Source organism: Felis catus, chromosome C1, assembly GCF_018350175.1.
Source record: "Felis catus isolate Fca126 chromosome C1, F.catus_Fca126_mat1.0, whole genome shotgun sequence".
In the NCBI taxonomy this organism is placed as follows: Eukaryota; Metazoa; Chordata; class Mammalia; order Carnivora; family Felidae; genus Felis; species Felis catus.
This window is the reverse complement of record NC_058375.1, coordinates 38201933-38226561: the sequence shown is the minus strand read 5'-3', so window position 1 is coordinate 38226561 and position 24629 is coordinate 38201933. Positions and strand designations below refer to the sequence as shown.

The 24629-nt window shown below is 53.9% G+C and overlaps 1 protein-coding gene and 1 long non-coding RNA gene across 2 annotated transcripts; one reads left to right on the top strand and one right to left on the bottom strand.

Annotated features, from left to right (window-relative positions):
- Nucleotides 1–2307: 2307 nt before the first annotated feature.
- SLC5A9 (solute carrier family 5 member 9) lies at nt 2308–24577 on the bottom strand. Its single transcript, XM_003990064.6, has 14 exons — nt 24437–24577; nt 22455–22526; nt 19214–19318; nt 18701–18865; nt 17400–17505; nt 16731–16811; nt 16228–16433; nt 15912–16047; nt 15351–15458; nt 13078–13228; nt 11144–11312; nt 9545–9760; nt 6171–6330; nt 2308–2644 (listed from the first exon to the last, which is right to left on the bottom strand). Exons 1-14 carry the CDS (start codon nt 24575–24577, stop codon nt 2436–2438), a joined length of 2025 nt encoding a protein of 674 aa, XP_003990113.3. The 3' UTR covers nt 2308–2435.
- LOC102901271 lies at nt 2548–5982 on the top strand. Its single transcript, XR_002160840.3, has 2 exons — nt 2548–2683; nt 4467–5982. It is a non-coding gene; the product is annotated as an uncharacterized LOC102901271 (long non-coding RNA).
- Nucleotides 24578–24629: the final 52 nt, after the last annotated feature.

The window sequence follows — 24629 nt, the reverse complement described above, 5'->3', positions numbered from 1 at the left end:
ACAGCATGCAAGCAGTGGAGAGGGGCAGAGGGAGAGAATTTTAAGCTGGCTCCACACTCAACATGGAGCCCGACACAAGGGTGGATTCCACAACCCTGGGATCACGACCAGAGACGAAATCAAGAGTAAGACATTCAACTGAGTGAGTCACCCAGGCGCCCCCAATCCAGACATTTTAAGCTGCTTTTTTGTTTCCTGATTGTGTCATGCTTTTCCCCCACCTCTGTGTTTTGAATATTTGGTTTCCTCCGCTATGGATACTCTTTCACTCATTCATTAATTTATTTTTTTCACTTATTCGTACAACACATTCTTTTTAGCATCCACCATGTGCTGGTACCTCTGTATTTGGCAGTGATTCGGTGGGGGAGCTTACAATCTAGGGATGAGATGAATATTAATGAAATCGTTATACAGATGTCACTCTGACACTGTCTTCAAAGGTCAAAGGGGACCATGAGACTGTATGCTGGGTGCTGGGGACTTATCTGCTCCAGAAGGCAGGTGGCCATAGTAAGGTCACCACTGAGACAATACGGTTTCCCTTAGGATGTGCATGACTTTTATGCTGATGTGAAGACAAATAGGAACTAACCGGGTGAAGAGAGTAGAGAAGGAGAGTGGCTACCCTTCCTGCAGCCCTACTATGTTTGACAGCGTACTCATGCACCCCTGGGCTGGAGGACAGAGGTGTGGATCCAGACAGGCTCGACAAAACAAAGAGAGGGGACACTGAGGAGAAGTCCTGCAGGATGGGGAGAGTGTGCAGTGAGGAGGAAGTGAGCACTGCAGTGCAGACAGCAGGTTAGAGCCTGGGAGATCTGTGGGGAACCTTCATAGCAGGCTGCTGAGGAGCTCTGGAAAAGAGGCATGTTCAATATTGAATTTCCAATTGTGCTTCTGTGGTTTAGGATTCTTCCCCTCCCCAAGCCTTCAGTATAATCGGTTGCACACAAATCCTTCATGGGAATGGTTTTGGGGAAAATCAAGGGGGAAAGCAGAGTTCCCTGTAAAGTCAGTGGGGAACAATGAGAAAAGCACGGGCAGGTGAGGTGACACGGGTAAAGTCAAAGGGTCAGAGGACACTGAAATTTGGAGCAAATTTGGCAGCAATAGGAGGTGTGCAAAAAATCAGCCGTTTAAGCCTCAAAGGACTAGAATTTTAATTGTGGTCAATTATAGTGAGTGGTTAGCATGGAGTGATGATCACAGACAGCACTGGAAAGGGTCCGATGAGAGTAGGGACAGCCTAGTCGCAGAGAGAGAAAGGAAGGGACCTTCTCACTGCGTCCTTGGCAATGGGACAGGGCTGTGGTCTCTTTCCAGACACCTGAGACGCAGTGTGTTCACTCCAGCTGAAGGAGGCTCCCCCTCCAGCCTGCTCCCCCAGTCACAACGCAGCCAGCCACCACGCAAAGCCTACCATTTATTGAATGCTGTTACTTTCTGGGTACAAAGTCACTCGGGACATGGCCCTTGGTCCTCGCCCCTTGGAGTACTCAATCTCCTAGGGGAGATAAACATCACAGAACCGTCATCAGTGCCGCCACAGAGGCAGGTCCAGAGGACCCACGTGGAAGCAGGAGTGGGATCGTGACCCAGTTTCCGGTCATGGTGTTTTCCAGGGTAGGTGGGTGCCTGGCAGGCAGAAGGAGAGGGGCAGGGGCCCAGGCGCCGTGGCTCCCAGGCCACCCATGCTAGCCCTCTTCAGGGCTTATTCTTTTCAACAAGTCCTGTCTCTCCAGCTGGAATCCAAATTCCTCAAGGCCGTGGAGACTCTGCACGTGTTTGGACGTGACAGTGGGAAGGGGCAGAATTTGAGTGGTGCCAAGGAGAGTCCTTTGCCCCAGAGCTCCCTGGCCAAAACTCGGTCTGTGGCCACGCTTACACTCCACCCCAGTCCCTCACTCCCTTGGGGCTGTCAGGGGAAGTAAAGGCCCTCTGGGGTAGCACCTGCTAGAAACAGAGGACTGGGGGTGGGGAACTGGAGAGGGAGGGGAAGGAGACAGGGAGAAAGGAAGAGATATGGGTGAGCAAAGATACACTTGGACTTTTGTAATGTTCTTGCTACCCTTTTTCTTATATCCTCCACTCTTTTACACCTTAAAACACATGCATAGTAAAAACTCCTGAATAGACGCACCAAGAGGGTGGAAACTGTGTTTTTGAGGTAGGGATGTAACGCAGTGTAATGGAAAAAGAGCTCGTTCGAGTCCTGCTGTGTGGCCCTGAGCAAACCCAGAGCCCTCTCTGGCCTCCGTTTCTCCACTTGGTGTGTGTGTGTGTGGCGGGGGGGGGGGGGGGGGGGGGGGTCTGGTGTCTCCTTCTCGTGGTCGCCGGTTTCCATGGCAAGATGCGAGGGAAGCCTGTCTCTGAGGCCGCAGGCTTGGGCCCCGTTTCCTCTGCGTCCGCTGGAGGTCTGCGGGTCTGCGAAGTCACGCGAAATAGCCCCAGAGGAAGACGTTGACGGCCAGCAGCAGGACGGCATTGACGTTGCAGACGCGTGTCCAGAGCGGTTCCTCGGCGATGCTGGTCAGCTCCCGCTGGCGCGCGGCCGTCTCCGCGGGGCTCAGCGCCCGCTCTGGGGGCCCGGCCAGCCCGCAGAACCAGTCCCACAGCAGCCGGCCCCAGCGCCTGCGCCGGGCTGAGGACCAGGAGGACCAGGAGGACGGGGGCAGGCCAGGTGGAGGGAAATGACAAGGGGGTGGGGGGAGGGAGAGCTGGTGAGACACGGAAGAAAAGGGCGGGTGGCTTGGGCCCCTCCTGCGAGCCAACAGGCCGGGCTCCGGGCTGGGACTGGGAGAGAGCTCTGGCTACAGCCCGTCTGGCTACAGTCCCGCCGTCCAGCAGAGCCTCCCAGTGCCGCAGGGTGGGGTACGGGGTGAGGATAACGGGGTTCATCCCCATTCAGAGCACGAGGACAGGCGGGGCAGGATCTGTCCCAGGAGGGCCGGAGAGATCTTCCCGCGCCAGAGCCGCTCCGGCTGGTCTGCCTGAGGTCCCGTGCAACCCCCCTCCGCGTCTCCCAGCGGCAGGCTCTTTTCGTTTCGGATAGGCCTGCCGCACGGCGCGCTTCTTCTCCGGATTGTTTTGAGCATCGAATGACAATGGACATTTGGTAGCGTTTTAAAAAGTGACTCGTGCTGGAGCAGCAGGGAGAGGCTCTGGAAACTGTAATGTTCTCACCGCACGTGAGACTGTGCCCATGCAGACCCCAGCACCAGGGCCGGGTTGCTTTGAGGTTAAAGGGTAGCAGAGTTCATTAAAAACTACGTTCGAAAAGAAGTAATAAAGTATTTTCAAGGGGTTTCCTTTTTGCATTAGCGGATAGCATATTAAAATAAAATTAATATGAAAACCTTTTCACTGAGGTTGAACGGAACCCACATTACTGTCTTAATGACTTTGGCCCTTGGTACTTGGTAAGTTCAATGTGACTACAGAGTGTCAGAGATAGGAACACTCCGGATGCCATCTGGTCTGGCTTCCTCCTTGTACGGAGGAGGAGGAGGAGGAGGAGAAAGGCTCAGAGAAAGGAAGGGACTTGCTTAAGGTCATCCAGTGACAAGCTGCACTAAGCAGTGCCAGGCATGTGGCATTTCAATTCTACTAGCTTTTATCATTTTACAAGCCCCTCCAAGTACTCTCTTCTGATTCTCAGGGCCCCCCTTAGGGGCAGATGACACACAGGGAGTCACGTGCCGATTCTGAGGCCCAGAGCGCCTGTTACAAGGTGCTCAGCACATCTAAGTGTGTCCACAAGCTGGCTGTATACACTTCCTTCAGATCCACTCTGCTGTCCTTAACAATTTTTTCATCGTTCTTTTTCTAGGACACAAAATCACACTGCCATTTTGCTGTTTAACCTGAGGACAGCACAGATGAGCCTCCATGCCTGTGGGCCTTTTGTGAGGGGGAGTCCAGAGTTCGCCTTTATTTTATTTTATTTTATTTTATTTTAAAAAATTTTTTTAACGTTTATTGATTGTTGAGACAGAGAGAGACAGAGTATGAACAGGGGAGGGTCAGAGAGAGAGAGGGAGACACAGAATCTGAAACAGGCTCCAGGCTCTGAGCTGTCAGCACAGAGCCTGATGCGGGGCTCGAACCCACGGACCGCGAGATTGTGACCTGAGCCGAAGTCGGCCGCTTAACCGACTGAGCCACCTAGGTGCTCCCAGAGTTCACCTTTAATGGGAAGGAGCGGGAAGCTCCTCCTTAGCCTTTCTGGGGAGCCAGCCCCCAATAGGGAGCAGACATCTCTCTGCTTCTCCAGGGCCGGGCTCTGCCCTGTGGCATGGGGGCCAGCCGGGGGGAGGTGCGACCACCACATGAGTCTGCAGTGCTGGGGGTCAGCCGGGAGGGCACAGGCTGTGCCCTTCCTTCCCAGCTTCTTCCTCTTTGTTCTCTCACTACCTGCCTCACCTAAAAGAGCCTGTGCCTCCTCTGTGCCATGCATTTTACAGGGGCCAAGACTTGCTTCTTGCCATGACTGGGGGAGAAACAGTTTTGAGACCCCACCTGGTGCGTGGACCACAAAGCCTGAGAAAGAGGCCGGGGTTACATTTTGCAGAGCAAAACACACTGGAACTAATGGGGCACCTGATCGGACTTTGAGCTTCAGTGGCGCTTTCTGAAGTAAGCCCTTGTGGGTTTTGACCTTGCAAGTTTGTAAAGGATTACATTCTCCGTTACAGATAGCTTTTATCGTGGACCACTGGCTTTTAATCGCCACAGCTTGGGCAAGAAGATGTGAGTCTTAGCTCTTGGTGGGGTCCTGGAACTTACGATGTCATTAGATCCAGGCACGTGGCTGTTTCTCTAGGCAGGGCCTTAAGCAAAGGTGAAGGGCCTCGAGAAAGGTGGGCACTTTCTCAGGTCTTGGGGGAGCACAGGCCCCCCCCACCCCCGAGCCTGGGGAAGGCGAGGGACCTGAGCAGCATGGTGCCACCAGCCGTTCAGGTCCAGCAGCTGGTGCTTTGGTGATCTTACCTAGGCTCTCAGCCTAAGTGAGTTATTGAAAGTTTGGACACCAGAGGCTTGGGAGGAACCCCCAAACCCAAAGGGAGAAGGCCGCTGCTGAAGGCACCCCAACTCCACCCAGGTGCTGGGGTTCCCTCTAACTGAGGCGGGAAGTAAATTTAGAACTTACATTTCATTAAATTATTAATTTCTGAGGGCAATAGAATTTGATTTGGGGCTTTTGCTTGCAAACTAATTTTTCTGACTGTAATTTTTCCTTAGGAATTTTATAATTTAGGAAGTCTCTCCAATGTCATTATACCAGAATGTTTTAACAGCGTTATTTAATCACACTGTAGAAAAGCTATAGCTGCATTTTGTCTAAAACAGCTACATTATGTCTTATGCCAACTTTCCACTTTAGATACCGTGCGGCCTTGGGGTAAAGCTAACTCAGGTACTGTTCTAACACCTTTGAGAGCCTCCAGGGGGCAAAATTGATATGGCCCGTAGCAGCTCAAGGAGGATGCCCTTAGGAATGGTGGTTGGTCTGGAGGGACCTGATGAAGATGGGGAGAGCTGTATAGACACACGGCTGCTCTAGTCCCGGGAGGGACAGCCATGCTTCTGTGCGACTAGAGGCAGAATTGCTAAGCTCTATGGGGAATAAATGAATAATATGGGTGGGGCACTGTTACTTTGACGTGCCTGGTGTTTCCTTCCATCTGGAGGGAACTCAGTGTAACACCCTTTGATTTTCTGACCTGAGGCTCATTCTCCGCAGGGGAGGTGAAGGGACGTCCCTGTTGGTAGGTTTGGGAAGTGCGAAGAGGGCATGCTTGGCTCTGTCTCTCCCTCCTCCCTCTCGGCATTGCAGTGCTCACAGGGGCAGGCGGCTGACGGGCTCCTCTGCCTCATGCTGGCCTTCAGTAGAAGGAAGCACACCTCCCCATGGATATACAATGAATCTTTCCACCTGTCCTTTATCAGTAACAATAAATGGCAATATTTTGGCTCTCATCTGCCTTCTTGTTTGTCTTCTCAAATAGTTTAATAGCCATGTGGGAAGGGAAGGTGACTTTTTTGGCATCCCTCAGAGACCCCATCCCCTATGACTCCCAAATGTGGGTCTTTGGGGATCCATGACATGGCATCTGTCCCCATTGCTCCTCTGCGGTGTGTGCCCCCCAGCATACCCCCCAGCCTACCTCTGTGCTGGTCTTGGTCCTGGCTGGAGTTCTCTGTCTCTCCGCCTCCTGGAGGGCATGCCCCAGATGGCATCTCTGAGGTCCCTGGTGTGCCCTCCGGGGCCTCCTTCTCCAACTCAGAGTGGGGATGGCTCCGTGTCCACCACGTCAGGCGAGCAAGCTGGAGGGAAAGAAAACACCGCTTGAGTCGGTTACTTTTGAGGGGCAGTCTTACTGTGGGAAAAGACAACCCCCTTCAAGGAGGCCGGCAAAGCAGTGAGGAGCTCGAGGAACAGGCACAGGGCCGAGTCAGGAGGTCTTGCTCCAGCCGAATGCTGTCTTTGAAAATCTGCACCCCTGAGCACCTGTTCCAGGCTCCATGCTTGGAAACTGGGAGGAAAGAAGCCGGACAGGGAGTCAGGTGCCACATGGCAAAAGGCTTCCAAGATCAGGCTGTGGAGTTGGTACTCGTAAACAGAAACTCGTAGGCAATGGAGAGTCACTGCAGACTTCAGACAAAGGGAAGAGACTCTAAGTTGTGGAATTTAGAAAGATCTCTTGGAGGGGTGCCCGGGGGGCTCAGTTGGTCAAACATCTGACTTCATCTCAGGTCATGATCTCACAGTTCGTGAGTTCGAGCCCCGCATTTGGCTCTGTGCTGACAGTTCAGAGCCTGGCGCCTGCTCGGGATTCTGTGTCTCCCTGTCTCTCTGCCCCTCCCCCACTCGTGCTCTGTCTCTCAAAAATAAATAAACATAAAAAAAAAGATCTCTCAGAGTGAATCAAAGAGATCCTGCCTGGAGGCTGCTGGAAAAGCAGAGCAAGACGTACAGAGCCTCTGGGATAGAAGGAGGGGGCAGTCTTTGGGATGTTGAGGAGGAAGACCCACAGGCCTTGGTGACTGACTGATTGAGCCGGGCGAGGAATCCACAGACATGGCTCTCAGGTTCCTGCCGTGGGCCATCAGATGGGTGGTGGGCGAGCTGGAGGACTCTGCCTAGAGACTGCCAGCAGAGCCCGCCTCCGCAGGGTGGAGGTGTCCAGGTGAGGAGCACCACACCTGTGTCCCGTGGAGGCTTGACCTCTCCTCCCTTTCTGGAGGCTCGGCAGAACGCACAGCAAATCTTCTGGCTGATATCAGTTGGACCCAACCGTGACTGAGCTCTGGACGGCTTCCTTTCCAAACAGCCTTTTTTCGTAGCCAGGCAGCTCTCGGTTCCATATTGACCCAGGTATCCCCTGCCCCGCCCCAGATTCCTACAAATATGTACAGCGGTGCAGGGTGAGAGGCCGTCTTCTGGGGCCCTTCCTGCCGGTGTCCAGCTACGCCTCTGCGTGGTCGTGAGAGCCTGGGCTGCGTCTTCCCTTGTAAGTACATCTTCATAAATGTTACTTCAGACTTACACCGTGTGTCATTGAGCAGTATGTGGGCGGTGTCACTTCATGGCATGGGAGGCAGTTGATTTGGGGTTTGAATCTTTGGCTAGCGACAGAGGATTGAGTTTTGTCTTCATGTAGAGGGTGGTTGAATCCACGGACACAGATAAGATAACTCAGAGACAGTGTGGGGAGAAGGGTTATAGGCCATATTTGGGTTCCTAAGGAACCCTGACATTTAAGACCACAGAGAAGGCAGAAGAGCAGAGGGTGGAAAGACAATACTGGAGAGGAATATGTCACGGAAGTGAACGGAAGAGAGCCCTTCAGGAGGCAGGGGGTGGTCAGCGGTGTCTGGTTCTCAGAGCTCACTGAGGATGAAGATGAGGATGTGACCAGTACTTTCTGCAACAAGAAGGTTATTGGGGTCTTGGCGAGAGCAGTTGCAGTGGGAAGGTGGGACACCAGACTGGATGAGACGTATACAAGAAGTAGAAAGTAAGGCTTGGGGGGAGACCCCTCTGCACGGTGTCCTGGTGAGGAGCAGGGCGGGGGGCAGGGGAGGCAGCCGTAATTAGGGAAGGGAGGGGATTTCCAAGTGTGAGACATCTCAGTGTGGGGCTGAGAGAGCAGACAATGGAGAAGAAGTTGAAGATTCAGGCAGTGAAGAGAGACCATTTCTGGAGTGAGCCACCAGAGAAATTGGTCTCTCTTGGCTCCTCGGTAGGAATTAATGGTACCAAGGGTATAAAGTCGTTTTGCAAACTCTAAAGCACCATACAGGTCAGAGGTGTTATTCATAACTTCCACCCAATGTTTCAGGGACTAACTTCTGGCATGGGCTCTGTTATTTTTGGGCTGAATTGTGTCCCTCCTTCAAATTTATATGTTAAAGTCCTAACCCACAGGACTTCAGAATGTGACTATACATGGAGAGAAGGCCTTTAAAGAGGTAATTAAGGTTAAATGAAGACAATAGAGTGGCCCTAATCCAACATGACTGGTGTCCCTATAAGAAGGGGAGACTAGGGGGCATGTCTGGGTGGCTCAGTTGACTGCCCACTCTTGGTTTCAGCTCAGGTCATGATCTTGCAGTTTGTGAGTTCGAGCCCCACATAGGACTCTGTGCTGATGGTGGGGAGTCTGCTTGGGATTCTCTGTCTCTCCCTCTCTCTCTCTGCCCCACCCCTGCTTGTGCTCTCTCTCTCTTTCTCAAAATGATAAATAAACTTTAAAAACAAAAGAAGGGGAGACGAGGGCACAGACAGGCACAAGGAAAGAGAGGGTGAGGACAGAGAGGAGAAGGCAGGCATCCGCAAGCCAAGGACAAGGGGCCTCAGAGCAAACAGCCCTACAGACACCTTGACCTCAGACTTCTCACCTCCAGAACTGTAAGGACATACATTTCTGTTGTTTCACCCCCCAGATTGTGGTTTCGTGTCATGGCAGCTGGAGCCAATACTCTTTTGCTCTAATGAAGAAAGGTTTCAAAAGACAGCTTCAAAGTCTGAAGACTGGCAAATCTGTGAGCACAGGAGTGGTGAGGACACGCTCTGGTGGACTCCCCTCATTTACCTGTGTCTCAACTGGCCAATGAATCCCTACTCTTTCTTCTAGGGCCAGCTCAAAGTGACCTTGTCAGGGAACCCGATGCAGACCCCAGGGATGACAGCCCCTCCTGTCCTCGGCCCCTCCCTTTGAGCTTGGTCCTTCTTCACTCTCTTGTGGTAGAGTAACTGCGTGTGCTGGTGCCTATCCCCGACACTTGCTGGCAGGCCCCATTCATCTTGGTAACCCTAGCACAGAGCCCGGCACACAGTAGGTGCTCATTGAGTAAATTTCCCATTGAATGAATTACTTTTCACATGGGAATAACTAACCCAATGAGCTCCTCCTCCCAAGGACTCTGTGTGGCTGCAGAGGAGACAACCCAATGGAGTAAAACTTGGTGGTAGAATTTCAGACACTGGGGGTAGGGAGAACATTTCGTGGGGCCCCAGGACAAGCACTCCACTTGCCTTCTCCTCAGGGATGGGGGTGGTACAGAGGCTGACAGTGATGATGACGATGGCAGTGAGCCCACAGAGCAGGAGTGCAAAGTAGAGGTAGTGGAAGTCCTTCAGCACGGCCGGCCTCCGGTCCGCCTCCCCGCAGGCTGGGGCTGGGTATGAGAACTCCAGGATCATGCGCAGAAGCCCCACTGCCAGGCCAAACATGAGGCCCCAGAAGGCTCCCTGTGGAGAGAGGGCGGACACGGGCAGGGGTGAGGTCCAGCTGCAAGGCCCTAGGAAGCTAAAAGCCACTGGGTTGTTAAGGTGTTTGCAGGTCTGCCTTAGTGAGCTCCCCATTAATGCTGAGGCTTTGTCTGAACTCAAAGATGGGCAGAGTGGTGCACTGGGAAGGGCACAGGCTCCAGAGTCAGACACACTAGGATTTGGATCCTGGCTCCATTCCAGAACGATCAAAGCAGTGACTCAACCTATTGGCTTGGAGTTTTTGTGTGTGCAATGATAAGAGAAATTGATACTCTGTATAGATGCTTAGTATTCAACTAGAATGGAATATGCTTTTGTAATAAGCAAGGAAAACCAGGATCCCCCATCCTGATTTTCTGTTATAATAAATTAAAAAATCAGAATAGAGCTCTTCCTGTTTTGCTTTTTAAAAAGAAAAGCCCCAGCACCTCCCCTGTCTTGTTTATAACACCAGTTGACCTAACCTATACCTGTTTCCCATATGTATTTTAAAAAATGAGATGCTGATCCTGATTTCAAGAATTCTGGGATGAGCAAAACACTCAGAATTCAACCAAGCCCTGCTGTGCGCCATGGTTATCAGCAGGGAGATTCGACCTCTGGAAACAGTAGACAGATTGCTGGGTACTCCCCCGGGAGAGGGGTTTCTGAGGTCTCCTTTGCAATGACTTTGAGCTGTCATGTGGCTCCTGCAGAGGCTGTCCATGACATCCCTTAGCCCCAGCGGAGTTGGGCCCCTCTTTTCTATCTGGGGTGGGGGAGGGGATCCTGGGACTTCTAGCTCCTCCAGGCTGTCAGCTTTCAGCAGCTTCATGAACGGCGTGCCTGCAGGGTCCTCCCCAGGTCTGCACTTTGCTTCATTGCTGTTATATTGTCTACATACAGAACCTTATGGTGTCAGAGAGGAAACAGACTCCAGAGGTCCTCCAGTCTGACTTGGGCTTTCACACACGCTATGCTACGTGTCTGGAACACTCTTCTCTTCCCCATCAATCCTTCGGCCTAGGCTCAGATGTCACTTCTGACCCCCTCCCAGGCATCCCATAAGTTAGGTGCCCCTGATCTTTACTCTCACAGCAGTTATTATATTTCATTATTATTTCTTATTGAATCACCTTTTCTCCCATCTGGCAGGGATGATTCCCATCCTTGTAAATCATTGCATCTGGGAGCCCCCATAATAGGATCGATGAATGTTTGTTGAGGGAATGAATGAATCAAGACCTGATGGGTGGGGAGATGGAAGCCTGAATGGGGCAGTGGGTATGTCTAATATGTCACAGAGAGACCCTGGATTAAGGACAGATCAGGTCTCCGGCCCCTCTGGTGTACTGGGAGAGACAGGTGTCCTGCTGCACTCACAGGCTCTGTGACCCTCTTGCAGAAGATGGCCAGCAGGAAGAGGGCAGTGATAGGCGGGGCCAGGTAGCTGGTGACAGACTGGATGTAGTCGAAGAGCTGCCCGCTGTTGGAGCTTTGGATGATGGGGATCCAGAGGATGCTGATGACAACCAGGAACACCACAAACAGTCTGCAGGGAGGACACAGGGCACCGTGAGGCATGCTCAGGGTGGCTGGGCATGGGGTGGGGGGAAGGTGATGCAAAGGAACCAGGAAAGGGGAAGGGAGGGGATGCATGGGAACAAAATTAGAGAATGCTATGAGACCGGAAACGCCAAGGTTCTGGAAATGCAGACTGTTCAAATCCCAGAATATCAGAATTCCAGAATCCAAGAAACCCAGGAGTTTTGAGTTGGATGTCTTTAAAGTCATAAAGCCCACCTGTTCTTCAGGAAGGAATCCACACCTTTCACAGCACCACCCACCTCAGTAAATGGCCTCTGGTCTTGGCTTGGGATGCCTTTCCTTCTCCTCTGCATTCAAACCCTGTGCAAGAGAACCCTCTTCTCCAGGATGGCTTTAACTTCAGGGACTTTTCCCTTCTTTGGGCTCCTCCAGATCTAACCCCTGCACCCTTACACTGGCATTTAGCTCATAACAGGTACTCCACCTTCTTCTCCTGACTCCCCTTCAAATGATCCTGGCTCAGGCTCAAGTTCCCTAATGCACTCCCTTCGGATTTTTTGTGAAAACAGTGAAAAACGTTTCTTGGATGGGCTGGGTGCAATAATGCGTGTGGCCAGGAGATGGCGCCCAAACCCCACTGATGGATGAAATAAATGGCAGTGAAACTGGGCTGTGAGGGAGCTCAAAGGACGCTTCTTTGGAAATGTCTCTGCACACCTGTCCTCTCCTCTCCCTTCCCTCACACATTTTCTCTCTCAGGCCCCACTAGAGCGGCAGCTACCACAGTCTACAGGGCGATCCTTAGATGCTCAGGTGCTGTGCACAGGGCTGGGGGCAGAGTGAGCAGGTGCTAGGGCTCCATTAGGCAGCAGTGGACTGAAGGCATCCTGGTGGAAGGAGCAGTGTGTGCAAAGGCAGGAGATGGAAGAGAGCAAGTTATCGAAACCCAAGTACCGCCTACCAAAAGGGAAGAATAAACATGGTAGTCCAGAAACCTGAGTCACAGAGCCTTAAATTAGGAAGCAAAGATTTCAGACAGTGCCCCTGTGTAAACCCTGTAACCTGTGTAAACACAGTAACCCTGTGTAAACTACAAGCCTAGGGAGGAAAAGAAAATAAGCCACCAAGCGATACTTTGAAAAGCATAAAATCAAAACCAACAAGAGAAAGTTCAAATACTTCAGCTTGGTGTGTAAGGCTCTGCATCCTTTGGAGACAGCCTTCCTAGGGTCATCTCCGTGGAGGCAGGCCCCACGCCGCATCATGAGACCGCGAGCAGCCCTCAGGGCAGGGCAGGGCACGATGTCCCTGGGTGCCCAGCGCCAGGTGTGATGCAAGGGGGATGGACGGGGCGGGGGGGGGGGGGGGCGGGGTTCCGATGGAGAAAATTAATAGGCTTTCTGTTATCCTGGAATATGGCCCAGAGCCGATCCTGAAGCTCCTGGGGGCGAGCTACTTGCTAACTTCCGTCCACTCACACAGCTCACCTTTCCCTTCTTAAATGCCTTGTCAGCTTCTCTCACTCTGTTGCTCACTTGCAAGAGAAAGTTGAACACACAGGGAAGATTTTTTTTTCCCTCCTTACTCTGGAGGAGGAGCGTCCAGAGCCGGCGGGGGACTAACCTGAGGTCATGTAGGGATCTGACGCTGGAACCAGGTGCTGGGACTCCCCACCCGCAGAATCTCCCCAGGGCAGCCCAGGGCACGGAGGGGGACGGAGGGGGGGGGCCTGCAGGGAGGGGGGAACTCCGGAAGGGGGCGCAGCGCACCTGCCCACCACCATCAGCTCCTGCTCTGTGGCCTTCCTCCGGAAGCGCTGCCACACGTCGATGGCAAACAAGGTGCTGCTGCTGTTGAAGATGGAGGTGAGTGAGCTCATGAGGGCGGCCAGGATCACGGCGATCATCAGGCCCCGCAGACCTGGGGAGAGGCGAGGTCTCCCGTGAAGGCCAGCTCCGCCGGGAGCCATGGAGGCTGCAGCGTCAGGCGGAGCCGGGAGTCTGGGGGTGGTGCTGGCCCTGCATGAGGTCCCCCTCCATGCAGATAAGGAGTCCAGGAAAACCAGAGGCCGGCTTCTGGATAAGCTCTGCCTTCGCCCCGCTCTGCCCTCTGCCCTGCTCTATGGCCTTGGGCGAGCCATCCCATCCACCCTGCCCAGTGCCAGCTCCCTTATCTGCATCCCTAAGAGACGTGGGGCTAAGTGGTCCTTCAGGTTCTCTGCAGCTTTGACGTCTCAGTCTGGGCGTCAGAGCCTGGAGACACTTGGTTAGTGGGCCCCTGATGGGGAGGAGGGTGACGGTTAATAATTGAGTGTTTTCAGTTTTTGTTCTTTTTCACCGACACTGAGGTGTCAGGTTAAGGCCCTCGCCTGGGACGGGTGGCCCTGGGAAGCCCTGGATTTGTTTCCTGGTTCTGCAAGTAACCAGGTGTGTGACCTTTGAACTAGTTCCTTCCTTTCTGGGCCTGTTCTGCCCCCTGTGGCAGGAGAGGGTGGATCCCATTGCTATCTGAGGTCTCTATGACTCAAATTACCAAGATTCTGGAAACATGACTACTCATGTTTCCCTGGGGAGACGACTGTCCCTCAGCCCTGCCTCAGCCCTCTTTCCTCTCAGTCCAAAAACTTAACCACCTCCTGGAGGTCTCCCTGAAAGACTCAAAATGTTCCAAACAAACCTAGGCCAGCAACTTCCAGCACCTTCTTCCAGGGCCTGTTGTTTCTTTCTTTAGTTAATAATATCCAATCTCCATACCAGACGCTCAGTTACCCTAGACCCCCCTCTTCTGCTCCCCTCCCACCCTACGTCCCTCAATCAGCCCCTCTGTGGAGGCCCCGTCCCACCAGCTCCACTATTTCTTTCATTCATTCCCTTTTTTCTTTTTCTTTTTCTTTTTGTTTTTATGAGCCGGAGGTGCAGAAGAAGAGAGAGAGAATCCCAAACAGGCTCCATGCTCACCACAGAGCCCAATGCGGGGCTCGATCTCACAACCAGGGGATCATGACCTAAGCCAAAACCAAGAGTGGGACACTTAACCGACTGAGCCGCCCGGGTGCCCCAATTCATTTCTTGTTCTACTGAAGGGAAGGGGTAGCTCAACTCAAGGACTTCCCTCTATTAACCTGGCTCTTTTCCTACGTCTCCACTCTCAATGTCATCGTAAACCCCGGACCTGGAGGCCTCTCTGGATCCCTCTTTCTCATCCCTCAAACATGATCAGTCATCAAATCCTGCCGCCTCTACCTCACAAATATCTTTTAAAACCCTTTCTGTCCATCTCTGAAACCACTGACCTGGTCCACACCACTATCACCCCTCACCCGGGCCACGGCAAACCCCTTGTTAACTGTCTCTCTGCCTCCCCTTAAGCTGAACCCTCCGTGCAGATGGTCCCCCTCACGTGCTCTGGCCTAAAACCCAGCGTGAAGGCTCTGCTCCACGGTGAGGCATGGCCACGGCCTCCTCTCCAAGGCTATCCATTCCTCCCGCATGTGCGTCACACAGGTGACTCTACTTCGGTTCAGACTTCAGTTCAGACTTCATGCTCTCTCTCAGCCCAGGGCCTTTGCACACACAGCCCCTCCCCTGAATGACATTTCCCACACCCGTCTGGCTTTGTCTGCCTAAGATGTTCCTCAGGATTCAGCTCCATTTCCTCTCCTCCAGAAAACCTTCTCTGACATTCCCAGGTGGAGCCAGGTGCCTCCTTAGGGCTTCCTCGGTGCCGCTGTGTCCCCACCCTGGTGACATAGTATTGTACCCTCTGTGAGCCCGGGTGTCCTGGAGATGGCATGAAGCCTCAGAGTAGGGGCCTGCCTTTTATCCCTGCCTCTCCAGGATTAGAGCCAGAATGGGTGCCTTACAGATGTTTGTGAAAAGTGTCTCTGTGTGTGTGTGTATTGGGGAAGGAAATGTGGAGGTGAAAGGTTTTTTATTCCCTCTTTGCATCCGTGTCCACGTTTAGTGCAATCCCTCCTGGGCACTGGGGATTGGAGGAGGCTGGGGCATGGAGTGAAGGGTGGTGTGGGGGAGACAGGACTCACCAACAGGCATGAGGGCTACGACCAGCTTGGGGTAGGCGATGTTGGAACACCCCACGCGGGCCCCGCAGATGCTTTGGCAGACGTCAGGGTCTACACAGCCCACCTCATCTATAGAAGAGTGATGGCCGTTAGGGGCGAGTCAACCTGTGTGTGCCTTCTTGGTTCGGCCCAATATTTGCTTTCCAACCCTACAGGGACGTATTTACTGGTGACGCTGGCAGGAATCAGCATCTGTTGTAGAGGCCAGAGGGTTAAGGGGCAGGTAGATGTCTGGGTACTATGATTTAGCTGTCACTGGTAAATTCCTTGACCATATACTACCCTGCAAAGCCTGGTAGACGCCTTTGCGTTTTAGGCCTTACATCTTGATAAAGGGCAAACCTCCTCGGAAGGCACCAAGAATGCCTTCATTGTTCTTTCCCTTATGAAGGGAAAGTAGGATTTCTTCTACTGAAATACTTATGGTATGTGTGGCCCACAAAGCCTAACGCACTTCCGATGTGTTCTTAATAGAACTGGCATGTGACCCCTCCCCCCACTGCAACATTGCCCAGCTCTTACCTGGGTACAGGGCCCGGCTGATCATGCCAGGCATGACGATGAAGAACATGGGCAGGATCTTCAGGTAGCCCCCCAGCACCGAGCCTCCCTTAGCATGGGACAGATTCTTGGCAGACAGAGACCTCTGTACAATGACCTGAAAAGGGAGCAGTGGAGGCGTGCCACTTAGGTCAGGTGGGGCTCAGCTCAGCCATAGGCGAGCCCTGAGGTAGTCCCGGAATGAGTCCCAACACTCTGTGCACCTAGATGCGTGGTTTTCCCACAGGGAGCCACCCCAGTGTGTGATGGTCCGGGCCAAGCTTGTCTGGGGCATCACCTGGTCCGTGCACCAGCACCAGGTGGCCAGCACCGTGAGCCCAAAAATGAGGCCTGGCCAAGGAATGTCCCCGCTCACAGGGTCCCGGAGCATGTGGAAGGCATCAGATCGGGGGAGATGGCAGGTGGTATTGGGGACTGTGGCATTAGGGATGGCCTGTCTGTACCGTTGCTCCAGGCCTGGGTACCAGCCCACCTCCTGAAAGCCTATGGAGAGAGACCACAGTGAGCGACACAGCTCTGAGACCCCAATGGACCTGTCACATGCCCCCACCCCACCTCCCAGTCCCATGTGGAGCCCCGGGGCTTGGAACTTGTATGCAACTTGGGAATGAGGGAGGGATGTGGGGTGTACTGAGAAGTTCGCTCTTTGGCAGTCCCACCCTGGAAATGGGGGTAGGGAGGTGGGGAACATGACCCAGTCATAGCATGGAGGTGAAAGCCCAAGACAAATCGGAGAGCAATTTTGATGTGATGGTGGGTATATTCAGGTCTCTACCTTACCTAGAAACATGAGGACCAGGGCGCCCCCCACCATGATCACCGTCTGCAGAGCATCTGTGTAGATCACAGCCGTGAGACCCCCTGGGGACCCAAGGAAAGGGCTCATCAGTCAGCACCAACAAGGGGTTCCTCTCTGGCTGCCCGCCCTGTGCTTGGCCACACTGGGGAGACCAGACAAGACATGGAGTCCTCTTAGCAGGTCGATTCTAGCCGCCTGCCTTCCCCCCACAGGCTGGTGCCAGCCACTGGCACTCAAATCTAGCTCTTTCTCTCCCCAGTGGCCCTTGGGTACCGCAGCTGCACCTCCCTCCTTTGTTCTTGTTGTTTTTAATACCCCAAGACTATTCCTCTGCTGGGCTGATAGTTCTACCAGGAATACTCCCTCCCTCCCCACCAAACACCATTTAAATTCCCTATATTTGCAAACTGACTTAGCCACAAGCCAGGAACCCAGGTGCCCAGGCCTATGGGAGGTGCTCTGGAGGAGACAGAGGAAGGCAGGCTGGTGGCTTTGTCTGGAGCAGTCCACAGCCACACTACTCCTGGTGACAGTCCCCTAGTCACGTTCCTGCTCACTGTAGCATCCCTAGGTGACCCCCCTCCACCTCTCCCTGTCTCTGTCTCTGCTCCAGGCACCTGCACCCCAACGCGACCCACCTTTGGCCTTACCTGCAATGGTGTAGACAGCTGTCACCACCAGAAGCATCGCCGTGGAGAGGTATAGGTTCCAGCCCAAGGCTATCTGGATGAACAGGGCTCCAGAGAAGATGTCAGTCTGCAGAGAGCCGGGACCCAGGAGTCCAAGTCACCTGAGGCCCTCGCTGTGGCCACCGGGGTATGATGCCTCCTGCTCAGCCATACCAAGTGCTGTCAGCCCTCATCACATAATGACGCTGAGCCTAAAGTGCCATGCTGAGGAGAATGGGCTTGGCCTCGGGGATGCTGAGGAGCCGTGGAGATTTTCAGGCAGAGGAGCACCGCATAAAACTTTGAAACAGAGAGCAATGAGGTCTGGTGGCACTGATGGGATAGTCTGTGGGCCATGATGGCAGGGGGGAAGGAATGAAGAGAAGACAGAAGAGAGGAAGTGGGGAGCAGGGGTTGGAGAAGAGAGAGCAAGCACCCAGAGGCCTTTTCCCTAGCAGAGCAGAGGCCCGCCCAGCTGCCAGGGGGCCCACGCTGACCAGACGGGCAGGAGCCCCAGGACAGATGACCGCACTTCTGGAGGCTCTACATGTTTGGGTTTATTAGAGGACCCGGCTGACCAGACAACATGCTGGCTTAGGCTTGTTTTCCAGCATTGGTGGACAAGTTGGCCGTACCATTTTTCCCATCTCTCGACCTGGCAACTCGTGGACTCAGTCCCCTTCAGTGCCTGCTTGCTGATCCATTGCATGGCTGTTTCATGAACCCATCCCAGGGCCACAACAGGACGGAGTGCCAGGACGCCTGGACCGGGTCACAGGACCCAAACTTTAGTTCAGTCCCACAGCTCTATTCTGTGTGGACACGGGCGAACCATCTGCCCTAGGTTTGTTTTCGGAGTGTAGGTCAGAGGAGGAGGAATAAGGATCTTTTGAACAGTGACATGTAGGCAACAAATTCATGGTGCTTAATGGAGGATCAATTAATGGAGAGAGAAATGAATGAATGCACTCTAGATTAGGAATTATTTAAATAGAGGCACTGTCATTTACTTAACAGGTACTTCTCATTCATCTGTGATTGCTCCACTGCTGAGGGACAGCGTGCATTGAAGGTACGTGGATTCATGCTTCCTCCCTTCCTCCCTTCTATCTATCTATCTATCTATCTATCTATCAATTATCTATCTATCTATCTATCTACCTATCTATCATCTATCTATCATCCATCCATCCATCCATCCATCCCTACATCCAGCAACAAGCCATGACTCAAGCTCAGCATTTTCAGGGAGACAAGGTGGCCACATTGCGGTGGGTACTCACTGAAATCTTGGTGAAGATGTAGAGGATGAGAGACAGGACAGACATGTACACCTGGATCCTCTGGCCCCCGAATCGCTTCTTCAGGTACTGTGGCATTGTGACCACACCAGCAGCAATGTACACGGGGACAAAGATCCAGCCCAGGGCCAGAAGGAGCCAGGTTGCCTGGGAGAGTGGGGAGAACAAGAACAAGAGACATCTACCCATGTCCTAGATGCACATGGAAGGACAGCCTCCTGTGCACGTCACGCTGTAAGGGAGCACCGAACTGGGAGGCAAGGGACCTGGGACCTGATTTTAGTGCTGTGTGACCTCTGATGAGTCCCTCTGCCTTTTCCAGGTCCTGGTTTCCTCATCTGTGAAATGGGTTCTCGATTTACCATACAGCCTCTCCAAGCACCTCCGGGGTTCCTCTCAGCACTAAAGCCAGGGGTGGGGTGGGGTGTGGGGTGTGGCGTGTGGGGCGTTCAGACCCTCGTTATCTCTGAGAAGCCTCCAGACCAGCCTCCTTACATTCCATTCGAAGCCCCCAACAGCAAGGCCTCCGGCAGCTCCTGTCCCAGCCAGGCCGATGAACAAGCCACTGCCCACATTGCTGGACATCAGAGAGGCTCCAATCTGCAAGGCACAAGTGAGGTCAAAGGTCGGGGTCAATTTTAATCCAAATCAATCTACAGCCAGGACCGTGAGCTTCAGGAGCTGTGAATAGAGCAGGGCCTGGGTCAGGAAATCAGAGGGAGGAGAGGAAGGGAGGGAGCTGACGTTTATTGGGTACCTACTGTATGTGGGCACGGTGTGAGGCATTTCATAGGCACTAATGCACTTAATCTTCATAAACATTTCAAGGGATAGGTTTAATCTTTTCAATTTACAGAGGAATGAAATAATGTGAGGAAAAATGAAGCCGCTGGCTCCAGGTCACCCAGTGAGTGAGTGGCCAAGTGGGAAAGAAGGGAAGCCATGGGAAACAGCATCCATGCAGGGAGGACGAGGCCCTGCACTGGGACCACCCATCTAGGGGCCTCCAGAGGCAAGGATGCTGAGGGGTGGAGGGGAGGTCCCCATGAGAGGGACTGAGGGAGGCCCTCTGCCACTCAGTGCCTCCAGCACCAGGCCAGGCAGAGGGAGGAGCTGAGGGGCTGAGCACAGGCTGGGCCAGCCTCGGAGTTGAGATCATTTTTCCCCAGGAGACAGCAATAGACACAATAATATAACTCTGATGCGATAGACACAATCTGATGCAATAGACACAATCTGAAGGACGACATCATAGCAGTTCGTACGTACACAGCATTGCCAAGTGCCAGGCACTGGTCTAAATATGTTAACTTGGGGCACCTGGGTGGCTCAGTCGGTTAAGTATCTGACTCTTGGTTTGGGCTCAGGTCATGATCTCACGGTTCATGAGCTCAAGCCCTGCTCTGGGCTCTGGCTGACCGTGTGAAGCCTTCTTGGGATTCTCTCTCCCTCTCTTTGCCCTTCTTCTGCTCTCTCTCTCTCTCTTTCTCTCAACATCTATATATATACACACACACAAACTAACTCAACCCTCACCACAGCCCTATGTGGTAGGTCCTATTATTATCCCCATTTTACCGAGGAGGAAACCAAGGCACAGATAAATGACTTGCCCAAGTTCCAGAACTAGTAAACAACAGAACTTTTGAACCCTGGCTGTCTGGCTCCAGTAATTAGTGCATGATTGTTGCTGGGCACCTAATAAGCACTCATTAATGTTATCTCTTATTATTTGATGGGATCCTTCACTGGACGGGAAAGGGGCAGAGGGAGGGGCTCCGGGGCCTGGGCAGAGGCAGGACAGAGGTGAAGAGCTGTGCTCCAGCCTTGCGCCCTGTGTGACTTTAACAAAATCACTCCCTCTGGCAAGTCTTCAGATTCCTCACCTGTAAAATGTGGGGACTCACCTGCTCCCACTCACTGACTGTTCTAGCGGTGCTGGGCGATAGATAGAAAGAAGGAAAGGTACTGAGACATTCAGAAAACAGCTGAGCAGCACGAGGGCACAAAGATTCTCATGCTGAAGCCACTCCGTGCTGCTGCACACACATGCGCACACACACACATGCACATACACTCAGGCGGTCCTGGGGACGCTGGCAGGGCTGGTGGGGAGCGCCTGGCCAGAGCATGGAACACTGGGTCTGCTCCCTCACTGGGAGCAGCGAGGTGCCTCGGCCCCACTCAGCCCAGGGCTCCCAGCTCATGACTGGAGGAGCCATCAGTCAACAAGGTTGGCAGGGGGACCAGACGGGCCCATCGGGGACAAGGATGCTGTTACTCCTTCTGCTCTTAGTTTCCCAGCCACGCACTCTGCTCAGGCCACAGAGAGGGGAGTGAGGCACTTCTCAGGACTGGCCTGGTAGGAAAGGGTGCAAAGCAATGGGACCTGCATAACAGAGGCCCAGACACACAGACACACGGGCTCGTGTCACAAACAGGACCAAGCAGAGCAGGTTATGCGTCCAGCAGCAGGCAGAAGCCCTGCCCCACTGAGGCTCGTGGGAGGCAGGGCTCGTCTCTACACCCTGCTCGTCTGGAGGACACCCTCCTCCTGCTCAGAGGCCTCGGGTTTCCTCACACTTACAGTGAGACACAGTTTCACACGGAGCAGGGAGATGTCCTCTCTGCAGGACTGGACGGGCACCCGGCCGCCCCTAGCCACTCTCCTGGATGGACCAGAGAGGTCCTCTGTCCTGCTTCTTGTCCCTCTTACAGACTCATCTCCAGGGCTGTGATGGGGGTGGGGGAGGGTGGGTACCAACTGAACAGAGTGCCCTTCCGTCTGTTGAGGTGATGGCTGGCAGGGACCAGTCACTGTCCCTGTGAGCTTCCAGCCCCTCGCCCCTCACACTCCTGGGGGTTCGTGCTAGAGGCATGAGAGCTCCTTGCCCCTGCCTCCTCCTGTCCCAGATACTCGAACCTTCCAGAGAGCTCTATCAATGTCCAGGGCCCCCTCTACTCTTCAATGAGTCTGTCACCAGTGCAGGCAAGAAGAGTGGTGAGAACCAAGACAGGCTGTAGGGACGGCTGGTGGCGTGTGAGAGCATGCACTGGTGTGCCACGCATGTGAGCTGTGCGTGCCCAGGCGTGCACACAGCCTCAGCTACCAGGGGGGCTGACAACTCCACCCTGCCTCTTCCAGGCAGGGCTCACCTCCCTCCATCGTGTTGCAGGAATAGGAAGTTAGTTTTGAGGAGCGAGAGAAACAAGTGAGGTGGCCTGAGGGGGGAGATGGGGCTCACAAAGGTGTCGGGACCGATTCCCTGAGGATGCTGGGGATTGGACCTCTGTGACCGCCCCCCCACTTCACTCCTCTACAGTACTAAGCAGATGTGTCTGCTTCCCATGAAAGTCTTTGCTAATCCCACCTCCCCTGAGGCCAGAGGCTTCCTGCACGTGCTCACAGCCCCTCTGTGTCCCCCAGCTCAGCATTCATCCTGTTTTCTGTGAGTCTGTCTGCCCAGCTAATCTGAGCTTCTCCAGGATGGGAACATTCTAGATTATTTCTGTAGGTGCAGTGTCCAGCCTAGGGTATGCACTTAAGAGGCGCTTATCCGGGGGGGGAGGGGCGCATTAATTGGCAAGGTCTCTCGGGTTATAGGGTGACTTTGGGCCACAGAGAAGGAGCCCAGAGCCAGGAAACTTATCTGGGGGGCTGCTGCCTTGGTCCAGACAAGAGAAGACAAGACGAGGATCCAATGGTGGGAGGAGACAGGGGGGAAGATCAACTCACCGGCCACCAGGTCATGGACCTCCCCGCCAGGAAATAGCCGCCGATGGTCCCTCGGCTTGCGCGAATGGACGACTGGAAAGGAAGGGGAGAGAGATGAAGGTTTCCTGAGCTCCTCCACCTCTGCCCCACCTCAGCTCCCCATTCCTGGGTGCAGGCACTGGGGTGACACAGAGCAGAACTGAGACATGCAGTTTCACAGGTTTTATTCTACGTGCTTATGAGAGGGTCACAGCCTCTCTCTGGGCCTCACCGTTCATCCCCTGGGCTGGTGCAGAGAGCAAAAGGGCCGACAGGGATTAAAGCCTTCATGAACAGCACGGTGCCTGGCAAGTGTGCAAGATTATGGCTATTGTCCCCTGAGCCCTCCCTCTGTCCACACTTGTGTCAGGAAGTGATTTGTATCTGATTGAGAGGCTTGCATGGAGGCGCCCTCTCCCTCCTTTCTGCAGGACTCCCACACACTGGGGACGGGGGTACAGAGAGCCCAGGAGCCCCCGGCAGAGGTAGGGCTCTGTTTGGGGGGCTTCTCTTGCCCTGGCCTGAAGTCAGACCATGCTGGGTAAGCCTGTGCAGGACCCACACAGACCCCTGCCCTGAACTGGTGGGTGGTGGTTTGCAGCCTGTGGCGGGGGAGGGGGGGGACTGCTCTGAACAACAAAAGGAGAGTGGACATGAAGGAACTTCCTCTGGGGACTAGGGGCTGGCAGCAGGGCAGTGGGCAGGGAAGTGGAAACTGGAAGACTTTATTAAGATGCCAAAGTCAACAGGTCTCTGATTAGGTCTAGAGGTGGGAGAAATACCTGAAGGAGAGGAAGGAAAAAGAGAAATGTGAAAGGAGCCTCTTTGCCCCCAAGGAAAAGTATGCAGTCACTGGGGAGTGATGGGGAGGAGAGGGGCTGGTGCTTGTTAAGCCTTTGCTGGAACTTTCCTTGTCACCTCTGGTCTTTGGGCAGGGCCGGATGAGCAGATGGAATCATCTCACAAGTAAGGAAACTGAGGGCTGAAGACAGGGAACAGCTCATCCCAAGTCACTGAGGACTGGTTCTTTTTCTCCCAGGAGCCAACGATCAGCTGCTTGCCCATTTCTCCTTCACACCAGCTTGGGAGGCAGGGGCTGTTCACCCTGCTTTACAGATAAGGAAACTGAGGCCCAGAGAATGTTCCCGAGCTTGCCACAGTACCAGCTGGGACTGGAACCATTGTCCCCTGCCTCCGGAATGTGGCCGCGGCCGTGATAATAGCCACGTGTATTGTTGCCAGCAGAGTGCCAGCCTCTGCCGGATGCTTAAATGTGTCCTTTTGCTCAATGGTCATGACCACTCTACAGCATAGGCTTTATTATTCTCACCGCCTGGATGAGAAGACTGAGGCTCACAGATCGTTCGCATGTGCCCAGGGCCCTGTGGCTCTAACAGTCAGAGCTGGGATCTGAACTCAGGGCTCCCTGACCTCTCAGAGCCTGGCCCCTTTTCCCGGCACCGAGGCTCAGGTGAACAATGGAGAACAGAAGGACCTTTGGACTCACCTGGCTCCCTTCCCATGAGCATTTGAACCCCAGCTCCGTTAGAAAGCCCTACTCCTTGCCAAGACACCCAGTAGTGGAGGGTGGATAGGCCGCGAGTAGAGCGTCCCCAGAGCTGGCGATGGTGGCATGGGGAGGAGGGCAGGAGTGGGGCTCGGGCTGCCAGGTATGGGTGAGGCCAAAGGCAGCAGATGCATAGAGACCGGGAGCTGGGAGATGGGGGTCCCAGCCTGGACTGCCTCAGCTTGCTGTGTGCCCTCAGGCAAGTCACATTCCTCTCTGGGCCTCAGTCTGCCCATCTATAAAGAAGGGGTTGGAGAGAATGACTCCTAAAGACCTCTCCATCTCAGCCTGTGCTTTCCTGATCCCCTTCCCCCTGCCCACCCTGCCTCCAGCTCCACGACCAGCCAGAGGTGAGAACCTGCGCCTGCCTCCCCCGCCAGGCCCCAAACCTACTCACCCAGATCCCCACGCCAATGACAAAGACAAAGTAGACGACCAGGACCCCTATGTCATAGGCATGCAGGCTGACTCCGGAGCCCAGTGCTGAGCGTGGAGCTGTCACTGTCCTGACCCCACTTCCTGAAGTTCCAGGCCCCATCGCTGCCAGCACCACACTCCTCTGTTAGAGTCGCTCACCACCCCGCTGGACT

Coding starts and splice junctions, on each gene's coding strand:
- SLC5A9 (XM_003990064.6), bottom strand. CDS start 24,577: ATGGGGCCTGGAACTTCAGGAAGTGGGGTCAGGACAGTGACAGCTCCA. Junction 22,527..24,436: donor TCATTGGCGTGGGGATCTGG/GTGAGTAGGTTT, acceptor CTTCCTTTCCAG/TCGTCCATTCGCGCAAGCCG. Junction 9,761..11,143: donor GCAAGAGGGTCACAGAGCCT/GTGAGTGCAGCA, acceptor CTCTCTCCACAG/GGAGCCTTCTGGGGCCTCAT.